Here is a 21,142-nt window from a genome sequence, read left to right on the forward strand (position 1 = left end):
TTTGAGACAGGGTCTCACTCTGTCACCCAGGCTGAAGTGCAGTGGCATGATCTCTGCTAATTTCAACCTCTGCCTTCCAGGCTCCAGTGATCCTCCCACCTCAGCCTCTCGAGTAGCTGGGACTATAGGCACACGCCACCACACTGGCCTAATTTCGGTATTTTTTGTAGAGACAGGGTTTCACCATGTTGCCCAGGCTGGTCTCAAAACTCCTGAGCTCAAGCAATCTGCCGGCTCTGGCCTCCCAAAGTGCTGGGATTACAGGGATGAGCCACAGCACCTGGTCATGTATAAATCTTAATGTAGGTTGGTAAATTTTTTGTTCAGAAACAATACATTCATTAAAAAAAAAGATACAACTTATTTATGTCCATGGAAATACACAGAGGCATTTGATATAAAAAATAAAAAATCTTCTCAAATGTTTGTTGTTCTTTCTTCATTAGGCCTAAAACTCAATTTTTCTTATTGTATGTCCCAGGGCGGTTGTGTCTAAGGTCTTGAATCCCCATCGTGGTCCATCTCGCATAAGCCATGATTTAAAGCCTACATGGGCATTATTTACAAGACCTTTCAGCTTCTGGAATCATTCGTCTTAAACATGCTTGAGGCTGTATAGTACATGTATGCTTCCCAAAAGAGGATTCGTGAGTTATCCAGTGTCCCAGTTAAAAGAGAAATTTCAGCATTATCTACCTCCCTCCACTCCAGTGCCCATAGTGATACCTCATAGATGACACACTCTCACCACTGGCTGTGCATGGCTTTCTTTTATTTAATTAATTAATTTATTTACTTATGTTTTATTATTTATTTATTTATTTTGAGATGGAGTTTTGCTCCTGTTGCCCAGGCCAGAGTGCAATGGCACGATCTCGGCTCACTGTAACCTCCGCCTCCTAGGTTCAAGCGATTCTCCTGCCTCAGCCTCCCGAGTAGCTGGGATTACAGGCGCCCACCACCACACCCACCTAATTTTTGTATTTTTAGTAGAGACGGGGTTTCACTATATTGGCCAGGCTGGTCTCAAACTCTTGACCTCAGGCGATCTACCCACCTTGGCCTCCCAAAGTGCTGGGATTACAGGCGTGAGCCACCGTGCCTTGCCTTGTTTTATTTATTTTAATAAAATAGACACCAGTGAAACCACTAACCAACAGGTGCAAGAGAACACTGACAATATTAACCTCTCTGTTCCTCCTCCATACCAGTCTCCTGCTTCCCACATCCAAGTAACCACCTGAATGTTGTGTTTATCATTCCCTTGATTTTAAAAAGCACCTGCTTTTTGAAAGCAGGCTCTTCTGCTTGTCTTTTACATACAGAACTGAAGCAGCTGAGGTCATGACTAGAGTCCCTGTTTACTGCTGAACTACCAAATGCCCTACATTCAGGATCAGCATGTTACTGCACAGAGCCTGCAAGTGGCAGTGTCAGTTTTCACCACAGCAGCAGGTCAGGCTATATTTAACATGCATCCTCTTCTCTGCTGAAGAGCTGCAGCTGTGGCTCTGTTAGTCTATGAACAAGGAGGACAAGTGGGAACTGAGGGACTTTAATGGAAAGTTGTAACAGGATTCGGTTAACTCAATCATAAATTAAATGGGCCTGTATTTAAAGGTCTAAGATAGTCTAGTTTCACAATACTATAATCTTTTTTTTTTTTTTTTTTTGAGATGGAGTCTCACTGTTGCCCAGGCTGGAGTGCAGTGGTGCCATCTCGGCTCACTGCAACCTCCACCTCCCGGATTCAAGTGATTCTCCTATCCCAGCCTCCCAAGTAGCTGGGACTACAAGCATGCACCATCATGCCCAGCTAATTTTTCCTTTTTTTATTTTTGGTAGAGATGGGGTTTTGCCATGTTGGCCAGGCTGGACTGAAACTCCTGACCTCAGTGATCCACCCACCTCAGCCTCCCAAAGTGCTGGGATTACAGGCATGAGCCACTGTCTCTGGCCGCTATAATCTTTCTTTTTTTAAAACAAACAGTATCAATTACCACACTGAATCAAATCTTAATTAAAATGTTTAAAACAGCTTGACAAACAGGCACAGTGGCTCACGCCTGTAATCCCAGCACTTTGTGAGGCCAAGGAGGGCAGATCACTTGAGCCCAGGAGTTTGAGACCAGCCTGGGCAACATGGCGAAACCCCATCTCTACCAAAAACAAAAAACAATTAAAACAAACAAACAAAAAACTCCCAAAAAATTAGCCAGGCAAGGTGGTGTGTGTCTGTAGTCCCTGCTACTTGGGGGACTAAAGTGGGAGGATCACCTGAGTCCCGGGAGGTCAAGACTGCAGTAAGCCATGATCACACCACTGCACTCCAGCCTGTGCAACAGAGTGAGACCCTGTTTCAAAATAAATTTTAAAAAGGCTAAGTGCAGTGGCTCATGCCTGTAATCTCAGCATTTAGGAGGCTGAGGCAGGCAGATCGCTTGAGGTCAGGAGTTCAAGACCAGCCTGGCCAACATGACTAAACCCTGTCTCTACTAAAAATACAAAAATCAGCTGGGCATGGCAGTGGGCACCTGTAATCCCAGCTACTCGGGAGGCTGAGGCATGAGAATCGCTTGAACCCGGTAGGCAGAGGTTGCAATGAGCTGATATCGCGCCACTGCACTCCAGCCTGGGTGACAAGGGAAACTCCATCTCAAAAAATAAATAAATGAAAAACAGCTTGACAGTTTCCGTATCTGTTATAAAATCAACTGTTTTAATGTTTATTGTCTGGTCTAAAACCTGCAGCATAAAAACCATAACGAACATAAATGTTTACGGAAAATTACATTTCCAGGCATACAAACTGTAAATATGAGTAAAATTCAGTGATAATTGGACAGCCGTAGAACATGCTTTTCAAGGAGGTGCAATGATACATGGAGGTAGTGAAGAAAATACAAAGACAAGAAGCAAAATAGTCATGAACTATGCCTTAATTGTTTGAGTAAGTTTATATTACAGCCTTCCAGGGGGACTACTTGAAAGAGAACACCACTTGGTGAAACGTCAGTACTGTGCTGCTGTTGTAACCCCCAAAGGAATATGTGCCTTGCCCCAGGAAGCCTGAGACTGAGAAATGCTTCTGGGATTCTTCTGAGCTTGGAAAGTTAGTATGAGGCACCAAAATCATTTCAATGAAACTGAACAAGGATAATTATAAAGTTTAGTCTTTGGTCCAAAAAAACCCCATATATGTGTATATATATATATATATATATATATATATATATATATATATGAACCTATGTAGGGAAAGGACACAACTTTGCATAATTATGACTCACTACATCAACAGTATATCAGAGCTAAGAAAATCCCCTGACCTCAGGCCATACTGATAAAGTCTTTTGAACAGGGAAAGTGACAGTCTTAACCTACAACAAGCTAGCTAGAGTGTGTTCCCTTCTGGATACTCCACTATGAAAGGGAACTTAAAACATCACGGTTCAAGAAGAGGGAAATTTGCATTTTGGTGAGGGAAGGATGAAGTTGCTGGAGAGCTTTTAAGACTGGGAAAGAGATCAAGCTTTCACACATGTGAAGGCTGTTATACAAGAAGGATTAAATATGTTCTGAATTATTCTAGAGGTATTAGAGCCCACATAAAACAAGAAGAGCAGCTAGAACTCAAAAGGCCCTGAGATGCACCAAAGAAGCTAGGGAAGAGACACAGAGGAATATAATCATCATTAAGAATACCAAAGTGTGAACTCCAGGGAGAAAGAGAATGGAGAGCCTTTAAAACTTCATCTAGGCTGGGCGCAGTGGCTCACACCTGTAATCCCAGCACTTTGGGAGGCTGAGGCGGGCGGATCACAAGGTCAGGAGATCAAGACCATCCTGGCTAACACGGTGTAGACCCTTTCTCTACTAAAAACACAAAAAATTAGCCAGGTGTGGTGGCAGGCGCCTGTAGTTCCAGCTACTCAGAAGGCTGAGGCAGGAGAATGGCATGAACCCGGGAGGCAGAGCTTGCAGTGGGCTGAGATCGCTACTGCACTCTAGCCTGGGCGACAGAGTTAGACTCCGTCTCAAAAAAAAAAAAAAAAAAAAAAAAAAAAAAAAAAAAAAAAAAAAAAAAAAAAAAAAAAAAAAAAAAAAAAAAAAAAAACCAAACCAAAACAAAAAAACACTTCATCTAACACTGAGAATCAATAATACTTTTTTTTTTTTTTAAACAGGGTCTTGCTCTGTTGCCCAGGCTGCAGTGCAGTGGTGCAATTTTGGCTCACTGTAACCTCTGCCTCCTGGGTTTAAGCAATCCTCCCACTTCAGCCTCCTGAGTAGTTGGGACTATAGGCACACATCACCATGATCAGCTAATTTTTTTTTTTTTCTTTTTTAGATGGAGTCTCACTCTGTCGCCAGGCTGGAGTGCAGTGGTGTGATCTTGGCTCACTGCAATCTCCGCCTCCTGGGTTCAAGTGATTCCCCTGTCTCAGACTCCTGAGTAGCTGGGACTACAGGCACGCACCACCATGCCTGGCTAATTTTTTTGTATTTTAGTAGAGACGGGGTTTCACCATGTTGGCCAGGATGGTCTTGACCTCCTGACCTCATGATCTGCCCGCCTCGGCCTCCCATAGTGCTGGGATTACAGGCGTGAGCCAACATGCCCAGCTATGCTCAGCTAATTTTTAAATTTTTAGTAGAGACAGGGTATACTGCCCAGGCTGGTCTAGAACTCCTGGGCTAAAGCGATCCTCCCATCTTGGCCTCACGAAGTGCTGGGATTATAAGGCATGAGCCACTGCACCTCGCCAGAATCTATAATCTTAAGATTACCCTGGTCCCTCTCACAATCAAGGCTCTATGGAGAAAATGGCATTTTCTTTCATGTACTCTTTGTTTGACACTAATTCTAAAACCTCAACACACTGACTAGAAACTTGATTACAGATTCTAGAAAAACTCCTAGAGTCAGGAAACAGGTTTTAGTCTTTATTCTGCCATAATTCAAGTGTGTTTTCCTGGATGAATACCTTAGGCTCTGTGTAAAATTCAGATGCTTTATCCATAAAATGAGAGCTATATTAGAATATTTTCCAGCTCTATAACTACTTTATTTTTGAGACAGGGTCTCATTCTGTCACCTGGGCTGGAGTGTAGTAGCATGATCACTGCTCACTGAAGCCTCGACCTCCTGGGCTCAAGCAATCTTCCCACTTCAGCCTCCCAAGTAGCTGGGAATACAGGCACGTGCTACCATGCCCAGGTAACTTTTGTAATTTTTCCAGATAGGGTTTTGCCATGTTGTCCGGGCTATTCTCAAACTCCTGGGCTCAAGTGATCCGCCTGCCTGGGCCTCCAAAGTGGTGGGACTACAAGTGTGAGCCACCATGCTCAGTCTATAACTCTCGAAATTCTGAGCTGAATTACATTACTATCTTCTCTAGTAAATGTCATTGAATTTATAATAAAAAATTGATGTTAATGTCCACATTTCTAAAAGTAACAGTCAACTAATACATGAATTATTCCTAAGAGATTCCATCTTACTTAAAAACTTCAAATATTAAAGAAAGTGTGTTTTAATCTTTGATTTGGTTAAAAGAGGATATATAAATTTGAATATAAAACAGAATTAACAAAACTTACTAGGATAAGTATCTTTAAGTAGTATAGCAAAAAATTTTTTAAATTACTGTGTCCTGTGGTTGTAGAGTGGAAATTACTTTGGACTTAACAGTTAACATAATATGAAAAAGTTAAAACAAATTGAGCTTCGGCTAACTACAAAGTTCACTTTAGTCACTTTCAATCCTTTCTGGTATGTTCTACGACTCACTTAAAATATTCAGAGACAGGGTCTTGCTATGTTGTCCAGGCTAGCCTCAAACTGGGCTCAAGTGATCTTCCTGCCTTAGCCTTCCTCAGCAGCTGGGATTATAGGCACACACCACCACGCCTGGCTCTATGACTTTTAAAGTTAACTATTAGCAGGGCATGGTGGCATGTGCCTGTGGTCCCAGTAACTCAGGAGGCTGAAGCAGGAGGAATGCTTCAGCCCAGGAGGTTGAGGATGCAGTGAGCTGTGTTCACAGCACTGCACTCCAGCTTGGGTGACAGAGTGAGATACCACCTTCAAGAATAATAAAATGAAATAAAGTAAAATAAAATAAAATAAAGCTAACCAGAAAGGGGACATTTGGCCAGATATGACGGCTCCCAGAACTTTGAGAGGCCAAGGTGGGAGAATTACTTGAGGCCATGAGTTCTAGACCAGCCTGGGCAGTGTAGCAAGATTTCATCTCTACAAAAAATTTAAAAAAAAAATTTTAAAAAGAAGGAGATATTCCAGTGCTATGGAGTTCAAGGTCTATGAGACATATGGGGTTATTTATTTATTTATTTATTTATTTTTTGAGATGGACTTTCACTCGTTGCCCAGGCTGGAGTGCAATGACGCGATCTCAGCTCACTGTAACCTCAGCCTCCCAGGTTCAAGCGATTCTCCTGCCTCAGCCTCCCAAGTAGCTGGGATTACAGGCATGCGCCACCACACCAGGCTAATTTTTTATTTTTGGTAGAGACGGGATTTCTCCATGTTGGTCAGGCTGGTCAAGAACTCCTGACCTCAAGTGATCTGCCCGCCTCGGCCTCCCAAAGTGCTGGGATACAGGAGTGAGCCACTGCGCCCAGCCATTTTCATTTTTATTTTATGGATTTACATTAAAAGGTTTTTTTTTTCTTTTTTGAGTCTCTCACTCTGTCACCCAGGCTCTGTCACCCAGGCTGGAGCACAGTGGTGCGATCTCGGCTCACTGCAACCTCCACCTCCTGAGTTCAAGCAATTCTCCCTGCCTCAGCCTCCCAAATAGCTGGGATTATAAACGCCCACCACCACGCCCAGCTAATTTGAATTTACATTAAAAGATTGCAGAACTTTTTTTCTAAGCATCTAAAAATTCTACCTTCAAAGGCAAATCCAAATATCATAATAAATGAGTCAAATTAAAAATATCAAAAATTCATTTTAGGCTGGGCATGGTGGCTCATGCCTGTAATCCCAGCACTTTGGGAGGCTGAGGCAGGCAGATCACCTGAGGTCAGGAGTTCGAGACCGGCCTGGCCAACATGGCAAAACCCCGTCTCTACTAAAAAATACAAAAATTAGCTGGGCGTGGTGGCGCACGCCTGTAGTCCCAGCTACTCAGGGGACTGAGGGAGGAGAATCTCTTGAACCTGGTAGGTGGAGGTTGCAGTGAGCCGTGATTGCGCCACTGCACTCCAGCCTAGGTGATAGAGACTCCATCTCAAAAAATAAAAATAAAAATAAAGATAAATTCATTTTGGAGCTTAAATTAAGCATCAAAAATTCAATTAGCAAAAATTATACAGCCAATAATCTAAGATTTTCAGAAGTGCATTTTAACAAAAATTGGTCAGGTGTGGTGGCACATGCCTGTAGTCCCAGCTAGTCAGGAGGCTGAAGTAGGAGGATTGATCCCTTTAGCCAAGGAAATCGAGGCTGCAGTGAGCCAAGATTGCACTACTGCACTTCAGCCCGGATGACAGGGTGAGACTACCATCACAAAAAAATACAGTGCGTTTCAGTTTTTTCTGTCCATTTTTTTTTTTAAATTTTAGAGACAGGGTCTCACTATATTGGCAAGACTGGGCTTGAACTCCTGAGCCCAAGTGATCCTTCCATCTCACGTTCCCAAGTGGCCAGGACTACAAGTGCACACCATTGTGTCCTGCTCTTCCCCCTCTGTAATTACTGCTTTGTAGCGCTGAGCTTCTATTAAGTCCCCTGAGGGGTGGCAATGAGCAAATGTGATAGCTAGTCTCTGGGGGGCTACAATCTAGGAACATTTTTTCTTGCTTTTTTTCTGAGACAGTTTCGTTCTTGTTGCCCAAGCTGGAGTACAACGGCGCAATCTCAGTTCACTGCAACCTCTGCCTCCCAGGTTCAAGCAATTCTCTTGTCTCGGCCTCCCGAGTAGCTGGGATTACAGGCGCCCACCACCACGCTGGGTTTTTTTTTTTTTTTGTATTTGTAGTAGAGACAGGGTTTCAGCATGTTGACCAGGCTGGTCTCGAACTCCTGACCTTAGGTGATCCACCCACCTCAGCCTCCCAAAGTGCTGAGTTTATAGGTGTGAGCCACAGCACCTGGCTCCTTTCTTGCTTGTATGCCCTACCATAATAAAGGGAGCAAAAATAAAATTGCTTTTACAGCTGCCCTCACAGACCTCACCTTTCCAGATCTTCTGTTTTTGCAACAAATCTTAATTTATTCAAATAATGAAATACATTTTCCCAAAATCTTTGTAGAAACCTGATTTGTTGCCTATCCAACCCTCTACCCCCAAATCTCTCAACCTGTGGTAAATTAAAAAGAGCAGGTTCTAGCTTTGGGCTCTTTTTAGAAGGAAAAAATATCTTCATTGGTTAAAAAAAATGAGCTGAAGTGCCCTTAAAGACTCACTCAATAAATCTCCTATCTTCAGTTATATCACAAATGAGTGACTCAAGGTCTCACTCCTTGTTTCAGGGTAAAAAGCAACGTGAAGAGTTAGTCTAAAACTGCTAAAAGAAACAGGCAACATTTTTAAAGCCAATATTTCCATAAGCCTTTATTTCAAATCTGTTTTGCATAAAAGTAGCAGCCTGCTCTCTACCTTTTGGTTTCATCATTTAGTAGGGAGTGACACTTATGTCAGCTGTGCACAGAGAACAGCAAAATGCTTAAATACCAGAGTGCTCAAGTACACCAAACAGTGTGACAGATCAGATGCAGTTGTGAACATGGGTTAATGCAGTGAAATTGTGCACATGCATTTCTGGAGAATATTCTCCAGGAATTAGAAAAACCTTGAGGGATTCCGTTTAGCACAGAGTTCTATTCTAATCACCATGGCCTGCTGTTTCTGGGAGGCAGCTGTAGTGCCACAAGAAAAAGACTGGATTGATCCAGTCTCAGTTCTGCTGCTTACTAGTTGTGTGATTTTTCAAAAGTCCAACTCTATAAATATCACTATCTACCTCAGAGTTTGAGGAATGGTAACGATTAGATTAGATAATAAATAGAAAAATACTATGCAATTTTAGGTGTTGCTCTAGTTTACACATATACCTTCTGTTTACACACAAATGGCCTGGCATGTCCCCTCATGGCTTTAAAACCATCCTGTACCATATCAATCACCCCCATCCCCCACCCCTGTCCCCATACCTCACCCCACCACAGATATATCCTTTCCTGACAAACATACCCTTCTTCTCTATTTCTGCTATATTATCTGACTTGCCTCTGATGTTCACTTCACTCAGGTGGCCCTTGAACAACACAGCTTTGAGCTGTCTGGGTCCACTTATACACAGCTTTTTTCAACCAAACATGGATCTAAAAAAGAATATTCTCAAATGTGAAATCTGCATATGTGGAAGGCTTTTTAATTTTTTTTAGAGACAGGGTCTCACTTTGCTGCTACCCAGGCTGGAGTGCAATAGTATGCGATCAGCTCACTGCAGCCTCGAACTCCTGGACTCAAGCGATCATCCCACTTCAGTCTTCCTAGTAGCTAGGACTACAGGCACACACCACCACACCCAGCTAATTTTTGTGGGGTTTTTTGGTAGAAATGAGGTCTCATTATGTTGCCCAGGCTGGTCTCAAACTCCTAGTCTCAAGTAATCCTCCTACCTTGGCTTCCCAAAGCACTGAGACCACAGCTGCTTTTCTTACATGTGGGTTCCACAGGGTGACCGTGGAACTTGAGCATGCATGATTTGGATGTACACAGGCGGTACTAAAATCAATCCCGAGTACACTGAGAAATGACTACGTCCATGGGGACTGGTTTTACAACCCCCCCATACCAAAATCCATGAATGCGCAAGTCCCTTATATAAAACAGTGTACTATTTGCACATAATCTATCCACATTCCCCCTTTAAATCATATCTACATTATTTATAATACCAAATACAATGTAAATGCTATGGGAACTAGTGTAATATTACATTGTTTAGGGAATAATGCAAGAAAAAAAAGTCTGTACATGTTCAATACAGATGCAACCATCCATTTTCTTCCCCCCAGATATTTTCTAATTTTTTTTTTTTTTTTTTTTTTTTGTGACAGAGTCTCGCTCTGTCGCCCAGGCTGGAGTGCAGTGGCGCAATCTCGGCTCACTGCAAGCTCCGCCGCCTGGGTTCACGCCATTCTCCTGCCTCAGCCTCTCCGAGTAGCTGGGACTACAGGTGCCCGCCACCACGCCCGGCTAATTTTTTGTGTTTTTAGTAGAGACGGGGTTTCACCGTGGTCTCAATCTCCTGACCTCGGAATCCGCCCGCCTCGGCCTCCCAACTCCCCAGATATTTTCAATCCACAGATGGTTGAATCCAAGGTGTGGAACCCATGCATACAGAAAGACAACTGTACTCATCCTCCAAAACTTGGCTCAAATGTCACCTATTCACAGAAGACTTGCTGAATCCTTCCTGTGAAATCTGTTACATATCTCTGCTGATCTTTTTTTTTAATTTGAGGCAGGTTCTCACTCTGTCACCCAAGCTGGAGTGCAGTGGCATGATCATAGCTCACTGCAGCCTCAACCTCTCTGGCTCAGGTGATCCTCCCACCTCAGCCTCCTGGTTAGCTAGGACTACAGGCCCACATCACTATGCCTGGCTAATTTTTTGTATTTTGTTTTGTAGACACAGGGTTCTGCCATGTTGCCCAGGCTGGTCTTGAAGTTCTGGGCTCAAGCGATCTACCCGCCTCAGCCTTTCAAAGTGCTGGGATTACAGGTGTGAGCCACTGCGCCTGGCCGAGAATTCTATCTTAATACATCCTTCGCATTCCCAGCATCTAGCTTCATCTTGCAAAAGGACAGCATTCAGCAATATTTATGGAACTAATGGCCTTGAATTCCATTCTCTAGACACTGTGATCTCACTACATATTCTGGAAGAAAAGATCCTGTATTCAGCAACAGATATTAGTGGTAAAACAGATGCTAAGGCATGGATTTTCATATCTATCCTCAAAGTTTTATATATATTTATATTTATATATATATATATATTTATATATATATATATATTTATATATATATATATAAATATATATATATATTTATATATATATATATATTTTTTTTTTTTTTTTTCTCGAGACAGAGTCTTGCTCTGCCGCCCAGGCTGGAGTGCAATGGTGCTATCTTGGCTCCCTGCAACTGCCACCTCCCGCGTTCAAGAGATTCTCCTGTCTCAGCCTCCCGAGTAGCTGGGATTATAGGCATGCACCACTACGCCCAGCTAATTTTTTGTATTTTTAGTAAAGACAGCGTTCCACCATGTTGGCCAGGCTGGTCTCGAACTCCTGACCTTGTGATCCACCCACCTCAGCCTTCCAAAGTGCTGGGATACAGGTGTGAGCCGTGGTGCCTGGCAAAGTTATATATTTCTAATAACAACTTATTTAAAAGCCCAACCATATGCCAATAAGCAATCCATAGAAACTTTTTCATGATACTTGGGAGAAGTTCTTCACTACTTCAAGAACATATCATAGATGAACTTACCATCATCTAAAGTGATGTCCTGCAGACCAATGGTTGCAAAGTTAGGCTCCCGATCTTCTGGTTCAGGTTTAATGCTCACAGTTGCCCCATCAGGTGGAAATGAAGCTGGATCACACAAACTGTGACATATTAAGGATGAAGGTGCAGAAAGACCCCCCTGGCCTGTACTTTGTGCTTGAGTTGAGTGCTGTCCAGAATGCATTCTGGTGGCTGGAGACGGTGATGAGGCAGTTCCTGAGCTAGGAGATTGGTAAGGCATAGGCTGAAGCTGAGGAGATGGTGGCCCAGAAAGCGGTGAACTAGCCAAGGGATGAGAAGCTGCTGGGGAAGCTGTTGTAGCAGACCCTGAATGTGAAGGACCATATGTAATAGGTTGTAACTGAGAAGAACGCTGGCCTGTAATCTGGTCAGCCACTGCAGAAGAAAGAGATCTTTGTCCTGTATTTGAACAATGATATCCCATTGATTGCAGATGAGGCAGGGTATGCACAGAATGAGGTGTATGGGCTAAGAGATGTCCTGTTGAGCCTGAATTTGAAGAATGAAATGGTATGGATGACAGTGGTTGACAGCCAAGATTCACTAAACCAGGAAGAGTTGCATCCTGCTGAAACAAAACTGAATTAAATTCTTGACTAGAGGCAGCATTAATAGGAAGACAAGTTGGTCCATTGTACACAACGTTAGTTTGCATAGGCTGATAGGAAGACCCCACAGGAGGTGTTGGTGTGACTTGAAAAGGCTGGTGTACAACTGAAGAAGGAATCATATGCTGTTCTTTACTAACACTCTCATCTCTAGACTGCAACTGTGGCAGATGGGATGAGGTCACCATGGATGCATATGTTTGTGGGATGGAACAAACCAAACTTCTCTGTCCTGACAGTACACTGTCATGTGAACACCCTGAATCAGAGGAAGGCCTCTGGGTCTGAGCAGGATGAGGCACAGGCAAAGATGGAACTGAAGACAAATCAATCTCTTCTCTGTGTTCTTGCTTCATCAAAACTGAAAAGAAAATGATTAAGGCAAATATTATTATACAATACAAAAAATTATTATGACAGGCCTTCATGCTAGGTTACACAACTACAGCATAAGCTGAGGGGCAAACTCAAATGTCAAGGAAGGCAGTTCATATAAAATATCGTGTATGTCTGTGTGTTTGTGTAGACGTACATATATGTATACACATACACGTTTTGCTTCTGTATAATATGAATATCTTTGGGAAGAGGCACAAGAAACTATGCTAGAGTCACTGCTGGGAAGGAAAACTAGGTGACTAAGGGACAGAATTAGGAAGTTTACTTTTTACTATATTTTTTTTATGTCTTTTGAATGTTTTTCACTGTGTATTTATTACCTATTCAAAATTAAGTAACTAAAACAAAAAACAAAACCCTAGGGCCTAATTAAGTATTGAATTTGGGATCCCTGATCCGAAGCCTACCAGTCATCTGGTTTTACATGTTGCAACATATACCAGAAATCATGACTCTGACATTCATAGAACTTCTGCTTTACAATGGTTCTCACATGCATCTCACTTGATCCTCTGCCATCATGTGGGGATCAAAAAAAGTACTAAAATCCACAAAAAAAACTAACAAATACATTCTGCAAAGTTGCAGGATACAAAATCAACATACAAAAATAATCAGTTGTATTTCTATAAACTAGCAATAAACATCTGAATAAAAATTCAGAAAACAGTAGGCCGGGAACGGTGGCTCACGCCTGTAATCCCAGCACTTTGGGAGGCCGAGGCAGGCAGATCATGAGGTCAGGAGATCGAGACCATCCTGGCTAACACAGTGAAACCCCGTCTCTACTAAAAATACAAAAAATTAGCCGGGCGAGGTGGCGGGCACCTGTAGTCCCAGCTACTCGGGAGGCTGAGGCAGGAGAATGGCGTGAACCCCGGGGGGCGGAGCCTGCAGTGAGCCGAGATCGCGCCACTGCACTCCAGCCTGGGCGACAGCGAGACTCTGTATCAGAAAAAAAAAAAAAAGAAAGAAAGAAAAAAAATTCAGAAAACAATTTCTTTTTTTTGTTTTTGGGAAACAGGGTCTCACTCTGTCGGCCAGGCTGGAGTGCCGTCGTGCAATCTCAGCGTACTGCAACAAGTGATCCTCCCACCTCAGCCTCCTGAGTAGCTGGAATACAGGCGTGCACCACCATGCTCATGTTTATTTTTTGTAGAGACGAAGTCTTACTGTGTTGCCCAGGCTGGTCTTGGACTCCCACACTCAAGCAATCCTCCCACCTCAACCTCCCAAAGTGCTGGGATTATAGGCATAAGCCACTGTGCATAGCCAACAATTTCATTTATAATAACATCAAAAAATAATAAAATACTCAGAAATGATTTAACTATGGAAGGCAGGACTCATAACTGAAAACTACAAAACACTGCTAAAAGAAATTAAAGAAGCCATAAATAAATGGAAAGACTTTCCAGGTTCATGGATTGAAGACTTAATATTGCTAAGATGACAACACTCTCCAAAGTGATCTTTTTTAAAAAAAAAAAAGTCCTTGAGTCATATAAAGTGATCTTCAGATTCAATGTAATCCCTATCAAAGTCTCAGTGACAGTTTTTGCAGAAATAGAAAAACTCATTCTAAAATACCCATGGAATCTCAAGAGATCCCAAATAGCCAACTCAATCTTTTTTCCCGTGTGTCCAAGGCATAAACCAAGTATGGGCACAGACCAAAAGCCAAGCTGGGATAAATAAGGCATTGATTTGTCCCTGGCTTATATGAGATAGGCAGCACCAACCAGACGTCACTCTACCCAAGTCAAAGACAACCAACATCATCTTGAAAAAGAACAGAGTTGGAGGAAATCAGGACTTCCTGATTTAAAAACTTACTACACAAAGCTACAATAATTAAAACAGTGTGATATTAACATAAGGATAGACATAATCAATGTGATGGAATAGAGTCCAGAAATAAATCCTCACATATTTGTCATCTAATCTTCAAAAACAAGGGTGCCAAAACCATTCAATGGGGGAAAGAACAGTCTTTTCAACAAATGGTGCTGAGAAAACTAGATATCAACATGTAAAAGAATGAAGTTGGGGCCAGGTGCAGTGGCTCACACCTGTAATCCCAGCACTTTGGGAGGCTGAGATGGGAGGATCACTTGAGGCCAGGAATTCGAGACCAGCCTGGCCAACATGATGAAACCCTGTCTCTACTAAAAACACAAAATTAGCCAGGTGTGGTGGTGCATGCCTATAATCCCAGCTACTCGGGAGGCTGAGGCAGGAGAATCACTTGAACCCGGGAGGCAGAGGTTGCAGTGAAACGAGATAGCGCCATTGCACTCCAGCTTGGGCAACAAGAGTGAAATTCTGTCTCAAACAAAAATAAAATTTAAAAACCCTAAAAGAACCAGCCATTTGCAATTAATGATCATCCCTCCACTGGATACTGATATTGGTTGGATCCCTATTGCAAGGGGATTGCCAAAAAGGTAATAAATTCAGAAATACCTTAATAAAAAACAAGCAACTATTGATGGCAGTGGTTGCCCATCTAGAGTGGCCACTGCCATGACACTGGCTGCAGTGGGCGAGGTGCAGCCAAGACTGTGTGCTCCACAGAGCTGGTGGGAGCTGGGAACAGGTGGAAGGCCTGCCACCTTCTGAATTGGCAGGGCGGGAGCCTTGCACTTCCTGGGTGCAGTTGTGGCCACCCAGCTGCAGCTGCTGACCCGGGCATCCCTGTGCTCCTGGCAGGGGGAGAGGGGCAGTAGCAGGCAGAAGCCCCACCATCTTGGGTGTAGCTACAGCCACTCAAACGATGGCTGCTGACCTAGGCATCTCTGCCTAGGAAGAGGGACCCAGGAAGCCCCCCTCCCACAACAGGCTCAGAGGTGCTTGCTCCCGGTGTTTGGCCCCTCCATGCTCCTGGTGCCCATTTCAATCTTGGAGCGAGGTTGAGGCCGAGTCTGGGCGACGTTGCAACCCAGCTGGTGTGTGTATGCTTGGGGCAGTGCTGACACACCAGCCCCCTGCCGCCTCAGCCCCCTCCAGACTTTGGGCACTGATGAGCATGGGAGGGAGGTCGAGGTAGGGCTGAGGGCAGCTCAGCCCTGGTTTGCAGGCGCCCCTTGACACAAACAACCTGGGCAGCATGAACAGCAACAGGAGGCAGACAGGTTCCTGGGCGGAAGGGATGGGTCGCCAGTGAAGCCCCACCTTCAGGGTGGAGAAGGCCTGAAGCATGGGGGCTGGGCTGCCAGTCCCACAGACAGACTGCGAACTTATGGTGCTTTTTCCGGGCCCACCCATGGCCACCCCATGGACCAATCAGCATGCACTTTTTCTCCTCTGAAGCCCATATAAAACCTGGACTCAGCCATACTGAAAAAGAGAAAACAAGACGACCAGCTGTGGAGAGGAGCTACCCACCCCAGGGTCTCCTCTCTGTTGAGGGCTGAGAAGACAACAGGACAACCCGCCTGTGGAGAGGAGCTACCCATTCTAGTTTCCTCTCTGCTGAGGGCTGAACACTTGGGACACCCTGGCTGCAGGGAGGAGCTACCCTCTGTGGGTCTTCTCTGAGCTGTTCTATTGCTCAAAAAAGCTCCTCTTCGTCCCGCTCACCCTCCATTTGTCGGTGTACCTCATTCTTCCTGGGCAAAGGACAAAACTCAGTGGGGCTGAAAGAGTTGTAATACAAACAGGGTTGAAACAGGCCCCCTGCTCGCTATAGTGGCAGCAACAAGAAGGAGAGAAGAGCTGCGGCCTTCAGGGAGCCCAGACCTAGGAGCTCCCTGAGCCAGGGCTGTGACACCCTCTTTGGGGCTCTGAGGTTCCTGGCATCTCCAAGTTTCTGGGAGCCACCACGTTCCCCAGTGCCAGCCATGGAAGCTGCCTGTGGTATCCCTGGTCCAGCTGCAGCCTCACAGGGAGCCACCACCCATGCTGGCACCTAGAGCTGCCGGCCCCTCCACAGCCAGCATGCCTGGCTGTGAGCAGTGGCTGGACACCATGCTCACTCACTCACACACCCCTTCCCACTCTGCTCACCCTTGGCAGGCATGGGATCCAGGCCAGTTGCATGAGCCGAATGCAGCTTGCCAGGCCAAGTGGGCCCAGAGGGCCGTGGGCAAAGGTGCCACTAGCCACAGGGGTTTTCGGCTGGCAAAGTGACACCTCAAGGATCCCGTAACAATATGACTATCTAAAAATTGTACAAGTAAAATTTTAAAAGGAATTATTTGCCATAAACAAACAAAATAAAATCTCTAAATAAAGAATTCATACAAATTAATGAGACAAACAAAACAACACTAACATAACAGAGATCAGGTCATACAACAGAATACTAAGAAGTTATTACAATTCTGTAAAATTCTATCTGTTGATGAAGAAAAATTAAAATGTTCAGTTACAAAACTATATATGGGCTAGTCCCATTTCCATTTTTTTAAAATTTTGTTTATATGTGGATCAAAGGAATCTGGAAGAACAGAATAATAGTCTCAGAATAGAAGAGAATTTGAACTTTTTGTTATTGTTGTTTTGTTTTTGTTTTTGTTTTGAGATGGAGTCTTGCTCTGTCACCCAGGCTGGAGTGCAGTGGCATGATCTCGGCTCACTGCAAGCTCCGCCTCCTGGGTTCACGCCATTCTCCTGCCTCAGCCTCCCCAGCAGCTGGGACTACAGGTTCACAACGCCATGCCCAGCTCATTTTTTTGTATTTTTAGTAGAGATGGGGTTTCACCGTGTTAGCCAGGATGGTCTTGATCTCCTGACCTTGTGATCCACCCTCCTCGGCCTCCGAAAGTGCTGGGATTACAGGCGTGAGCTACTGCGCCCGGCCAAGAATTTGAGTGTTTTAATATAGTCCTTCCACCTGTCTTTTTTTTTTTTTTTTAAATTACAGCAATGTACTGGCTTTTGTAAAAATTTTATTCAAAATGTCATTTTAGAAAAAAATGAAAAAAGCTAAATGCTACAGAGATAGTAACCAACCAGAACAAGTACTAGACAAACATTCCTGTGTGTCTATTCTTCTGTTAGTGTATGCCACCTGGTTTGTCATCTATCAACCATAAGGCCAGTGATGAGTTACAGTGCAACCCAATGTTTTCTTTCCATTCCAGAGCTCTACTGATTGCCATTCCCAAATGTAATATCCTCTAGGATTCTGCCTTTTTATTGTCCTCCCAATTCATGGGCTGAACGGCAGCAAACTCTCCTGGTTTGCCTTTCAATTACTACCACTATGAGGTAGTAATCAAACCCCCTAATCTGCTTGACTGATTTTGCTTTTCCTTATTGCAATCGGGAAAGCCCTCTTCTTTCTCATTCAGGTTAGAGTCTACAATCCCTCATCTCAACAGTATTTGATAACCTCTTTGGACAGGACGTACCCCGTTCTGGAGGAGATGCATACCTTACCACCTGCCCTGAAGAATTTGAGTGCTACTTAAGAAAGTTTAACAGCAGGTCAACTTGTTACCAAGTGGTATGAAAACCAAAAAGGGAGGAAAAAGAAAATTAAACCCCTGGGCCAGGCACAGTGGCTCACACCTGTAATCCCAGCACTTTGGAAGGCTGAGGCAAGCGGATTGCCTGAGTTCAGGAGTTCGAGACCAGCCTGGCCAACATGGTGAAACCCCGTCTCTACTAAAAATACAAAAATTAGCCAGGGTACCTATAATCCTAGCTACTTGGGAGGCTGAGGCAGGAAAATCATATGAACTTGAACCCTGGAGGCGGAGGTTGCAGTGAGCCAAGATCGCACCACTGCACTCAAGCCTGCGCAACAGCGTAAGACACTCTCTCAAAAAAAAAAAAAAATTAAACTCCTAATTATAGGATTAATTATAATAGTATCTGTAAATTGATGACCAACATCAATGGTGCCCTTCAATCAAGTCTAGAATGCTACTAGGTTTCTGTAGAGAACTTTCTCTCTCTTTACAAAAACTATTTCAAACATTCTCCATGATTGTCCAACTGTGAAATCACCCAAACTTCCCTCTGCTCACAACAGGACACTTGATGTCATTTTTTGCGGAAAAAAACCTAAAGCTATCATATGGAAGCTCCTTAAACTCTCCATTACTAAATCTACAAACTTTTTTCATCTACATCCATCTTAATCCATCTTCATCTTCTTTCCCTTCTGTTCCTTCTCCCCTCTAAGGCCCATTTAAAATCCTATCCCCTCTCAACTGTCCCCAAAACCTGATATTCTTTATCATCACTGATGTTCTGTCTGTACATTCAAAACACTCTTGGTGTCTGAATCACCTTCTTGGACTTATCTCATGTAAATCTCACTCCTCAGAGTCACTAATTTCAGAAGAGATTAAACTGGTTCTTGACACTTTATAAAGAAAAGAAATATGAGGAAAATGATTTTGAAACACAAGTCTGATCATGTTACCTTTCTGTTAAAGCTCACTTCTTTTTTTTTTTGGGGGGGGGATGGAGTTTCGCTCATTTCCCAGGTTGGAGTGCAATGGCACGATCTTGGCTCACCGCAACTTCCACTCCTGGGTTCAAGCAATTCTCCTGCCTCAGCCTCCCGAGTAGCTGGGGCTACAGGCATGCACCACCACACCTGGCTAATTTTGTATTTTTAGTAAAGATGAAGCTTCTCCATGTTGGTCAGGCTGGTCTCAAACTCCCGACCTCAGGTGATCCTCCCGCCTCGGCCTCCCAAAGTGCTGGGATTACAGGCATGAGCCACTGTGCCTGGCCACACTGCCTTTTTATGGTGCTAAGGGTATAAGGAGAGTTCATGACCCAGAAGCACACACACACTCACAAACACCTGCCCCTCTGTAATGCTGGGAATTTTTGATAAAAACTCTTCTGAAAAAAGACCTTAAACCTACCGTCCATCTTCTAATTTCCTTATAATAAATCATTACAAAATAACAACTGAGACCACATCTAATATTTAAAGTCAACAAAAACTTTAGATTGGGCATCTGTTGGTGTTTTCATTGTTTATAAGCACTCTACCTTAAACATTGTAATATAGGATTCATTAAATAACTTTTTATTCATTAGGAAAGAAAGCTCTATAGTAAACCATCATGACTCCTCGTACCTGGTGTATAAGTAAAACGTTGAGACTGGCTTTTTTTCCTCTTGCCATTGCAAAGATAAAAGTGCACCTGCACTGCAGCTGTAACTGCTGGGTTATGATATGGAGGAACTTCAAGGACAATGTGAGCCTAAGGATGGAAAGCAAGATTGTGTTACACTCAGAACTAAAAATGAAATGCACCTGTTAAACACATCACACCTCATGAGTCTTAACTACAAGGCTCCAGCATAGATAATTATGCACATCAGCTAGTCATATGCATCATCTGGAGATTTACTAAAGGGATACTTCAGTCTTGAAAGAGATAAGTCCTTTAATCAATAAAAAGAGAAATTGCTTTTTACTCACCCAATTGGGTTTCTGGTTGTAGCAGAAGTAAAAAGTCTTACATACTATGTAGTGAGATGTTTTACTCTACTGAATATTACATGTTACTATGTATCTTAACAGTAAATTCATTCTGATTTTTAATTAGGTTTAATGGTTCCCAAGTTGCATTATAGTTTAGATTCCTTATTTTACATTTTATATTCAAAATGTTCTAAACTGGAGCCAGGTGCGATAGCTCACACCTGTAATCCCAGCACTTTGGGAGGCTGAGGTGGGTAGATCACTTGAGGTCAGGAGTTTGAGACCAGCCTGGCCAACATGTTAAAACCCCATCTCTACTAAAAATACAAATTAGCCAGGCATGATATTGCACGCCTGTAGTCAGCTATTCAGGAGTCTGAAGCAGGAGAATCGCTTGAACCCGGGAGGCGGAGGCTGCAGTGAGCCGAGACTACACCACTGCACTCCAGCCTGCACGACAGAGCTAGACTCCATCTAAAAATAAATAAATAAATAAAAATTTAAAAAATAAAATAATCCAAATGTTCTAAACTGGCATTAAACAAAATGTGTATCTATATCAAAAATAATTTTACAAAACCAAGGTGAAAATCTTTAGCCCCAAACCAAATGCACTCCTCAACCTAACTGCTCCAGATCTTTGGAAAGCACTGTGGGAAGTGGTATTCCCTAGCCCAGAAAATGCTGTCTCCATTCCAACCACCATAACAAGACCAAAACTTCCAATGTAGAATCCTAGAAGGCTTAACTAAATAGCTGAAGAGTTAGAAATAGTGTGTTAAGTACACAATTCCCTAAGGACTTGTCTTGCTCCTATCTTTTACCCACTACATATGTTCTTTCTCTTTTTTATTTCTCCATTAAGGCCTATACATATGTTCTTTATTGAATTTGTTTTTATTCCTAAATGAGTTCAGAGAAATTAATGGTAATTTCAATAAGAACCTTCTGATGATCTTTCATTTCTAGTTTCTCCTTCCCTATACACAATAAGGAGAAAAGAAGACACTAACTGGTTATCTTTTCTAAACTTTAATTTACTTTAATACTACGTAAGTATTTTACTTCCAAACCACTAGAAATTTTACTTTTTTAGACAGCGTCTCACTCTGTCACTCAGGCTGGAATGCAGTGGCATGATCATGGCTCAC

At 43.2% G+C, this 21,142-nt stretch overlaps 1 protein-coding gene and 1 non-coding gene across 9 annotated transcripts in view; both read right to left on the reverse strand.

Annotated features, from left to right (window-relative positions):
- Window positions 1-21,142, reverse strand: part of NFATC3 (nuclear factor of activated T cells 3) — a 150,152-nt gene that overhangs the window by 26,159 nt on the left and 102,851 nt on the right. For 7 of the 8 annotated variants that reach the window (XM_055299221.2, XM_055299225.2, XM_055299219.2 and 4 more), the window contains exons 8-9: window positions 19,641-19,767; window positions 11,544-12,551 (exon numbers count right to left, since the gene is read on the reverse strand). In XM_055299221.2, coding sequence (XP_055155196.1) covers window positions 11,544-12,551; window positions 19,641-19,767 — 1,135 coding nt within the window. Of the gene's footprint in view, window positions 1-9,203; window positions 9,359-11,543; window positions 12,552-19,640; window positions 19,768-21,142 lie in introns of those variants that run through there. The other variant, XM_055299227.2, reaches the window with a different exon arrangement.
- Window positions 14,226-14,360, reverse strand: LOC129457922 (small nucleolar RNA SNORA48). Its single transcript, XR_008649459.1, has one exon. It is a non-coding gene; the product is annotated as a small nucleolar RNA SNORA48 (small nucleolar RNA).

The sequence above is a fragment of the Symphalangus syndactylus genome, chromosome 11, assembly GCF_028878055.3.
Source record: "Symphalangus syndactylus isolate Jambi chromosome 11, NHGRI_mSymSyn1-v2.1_pri, whole genome shotgun sequence".
Lineage (NCBI taxonomy): Eukaryota > Metazoa > Chordata > Mammalia > Primates > Hylobatidae > Symphalangus > Symphalangus syndactylus.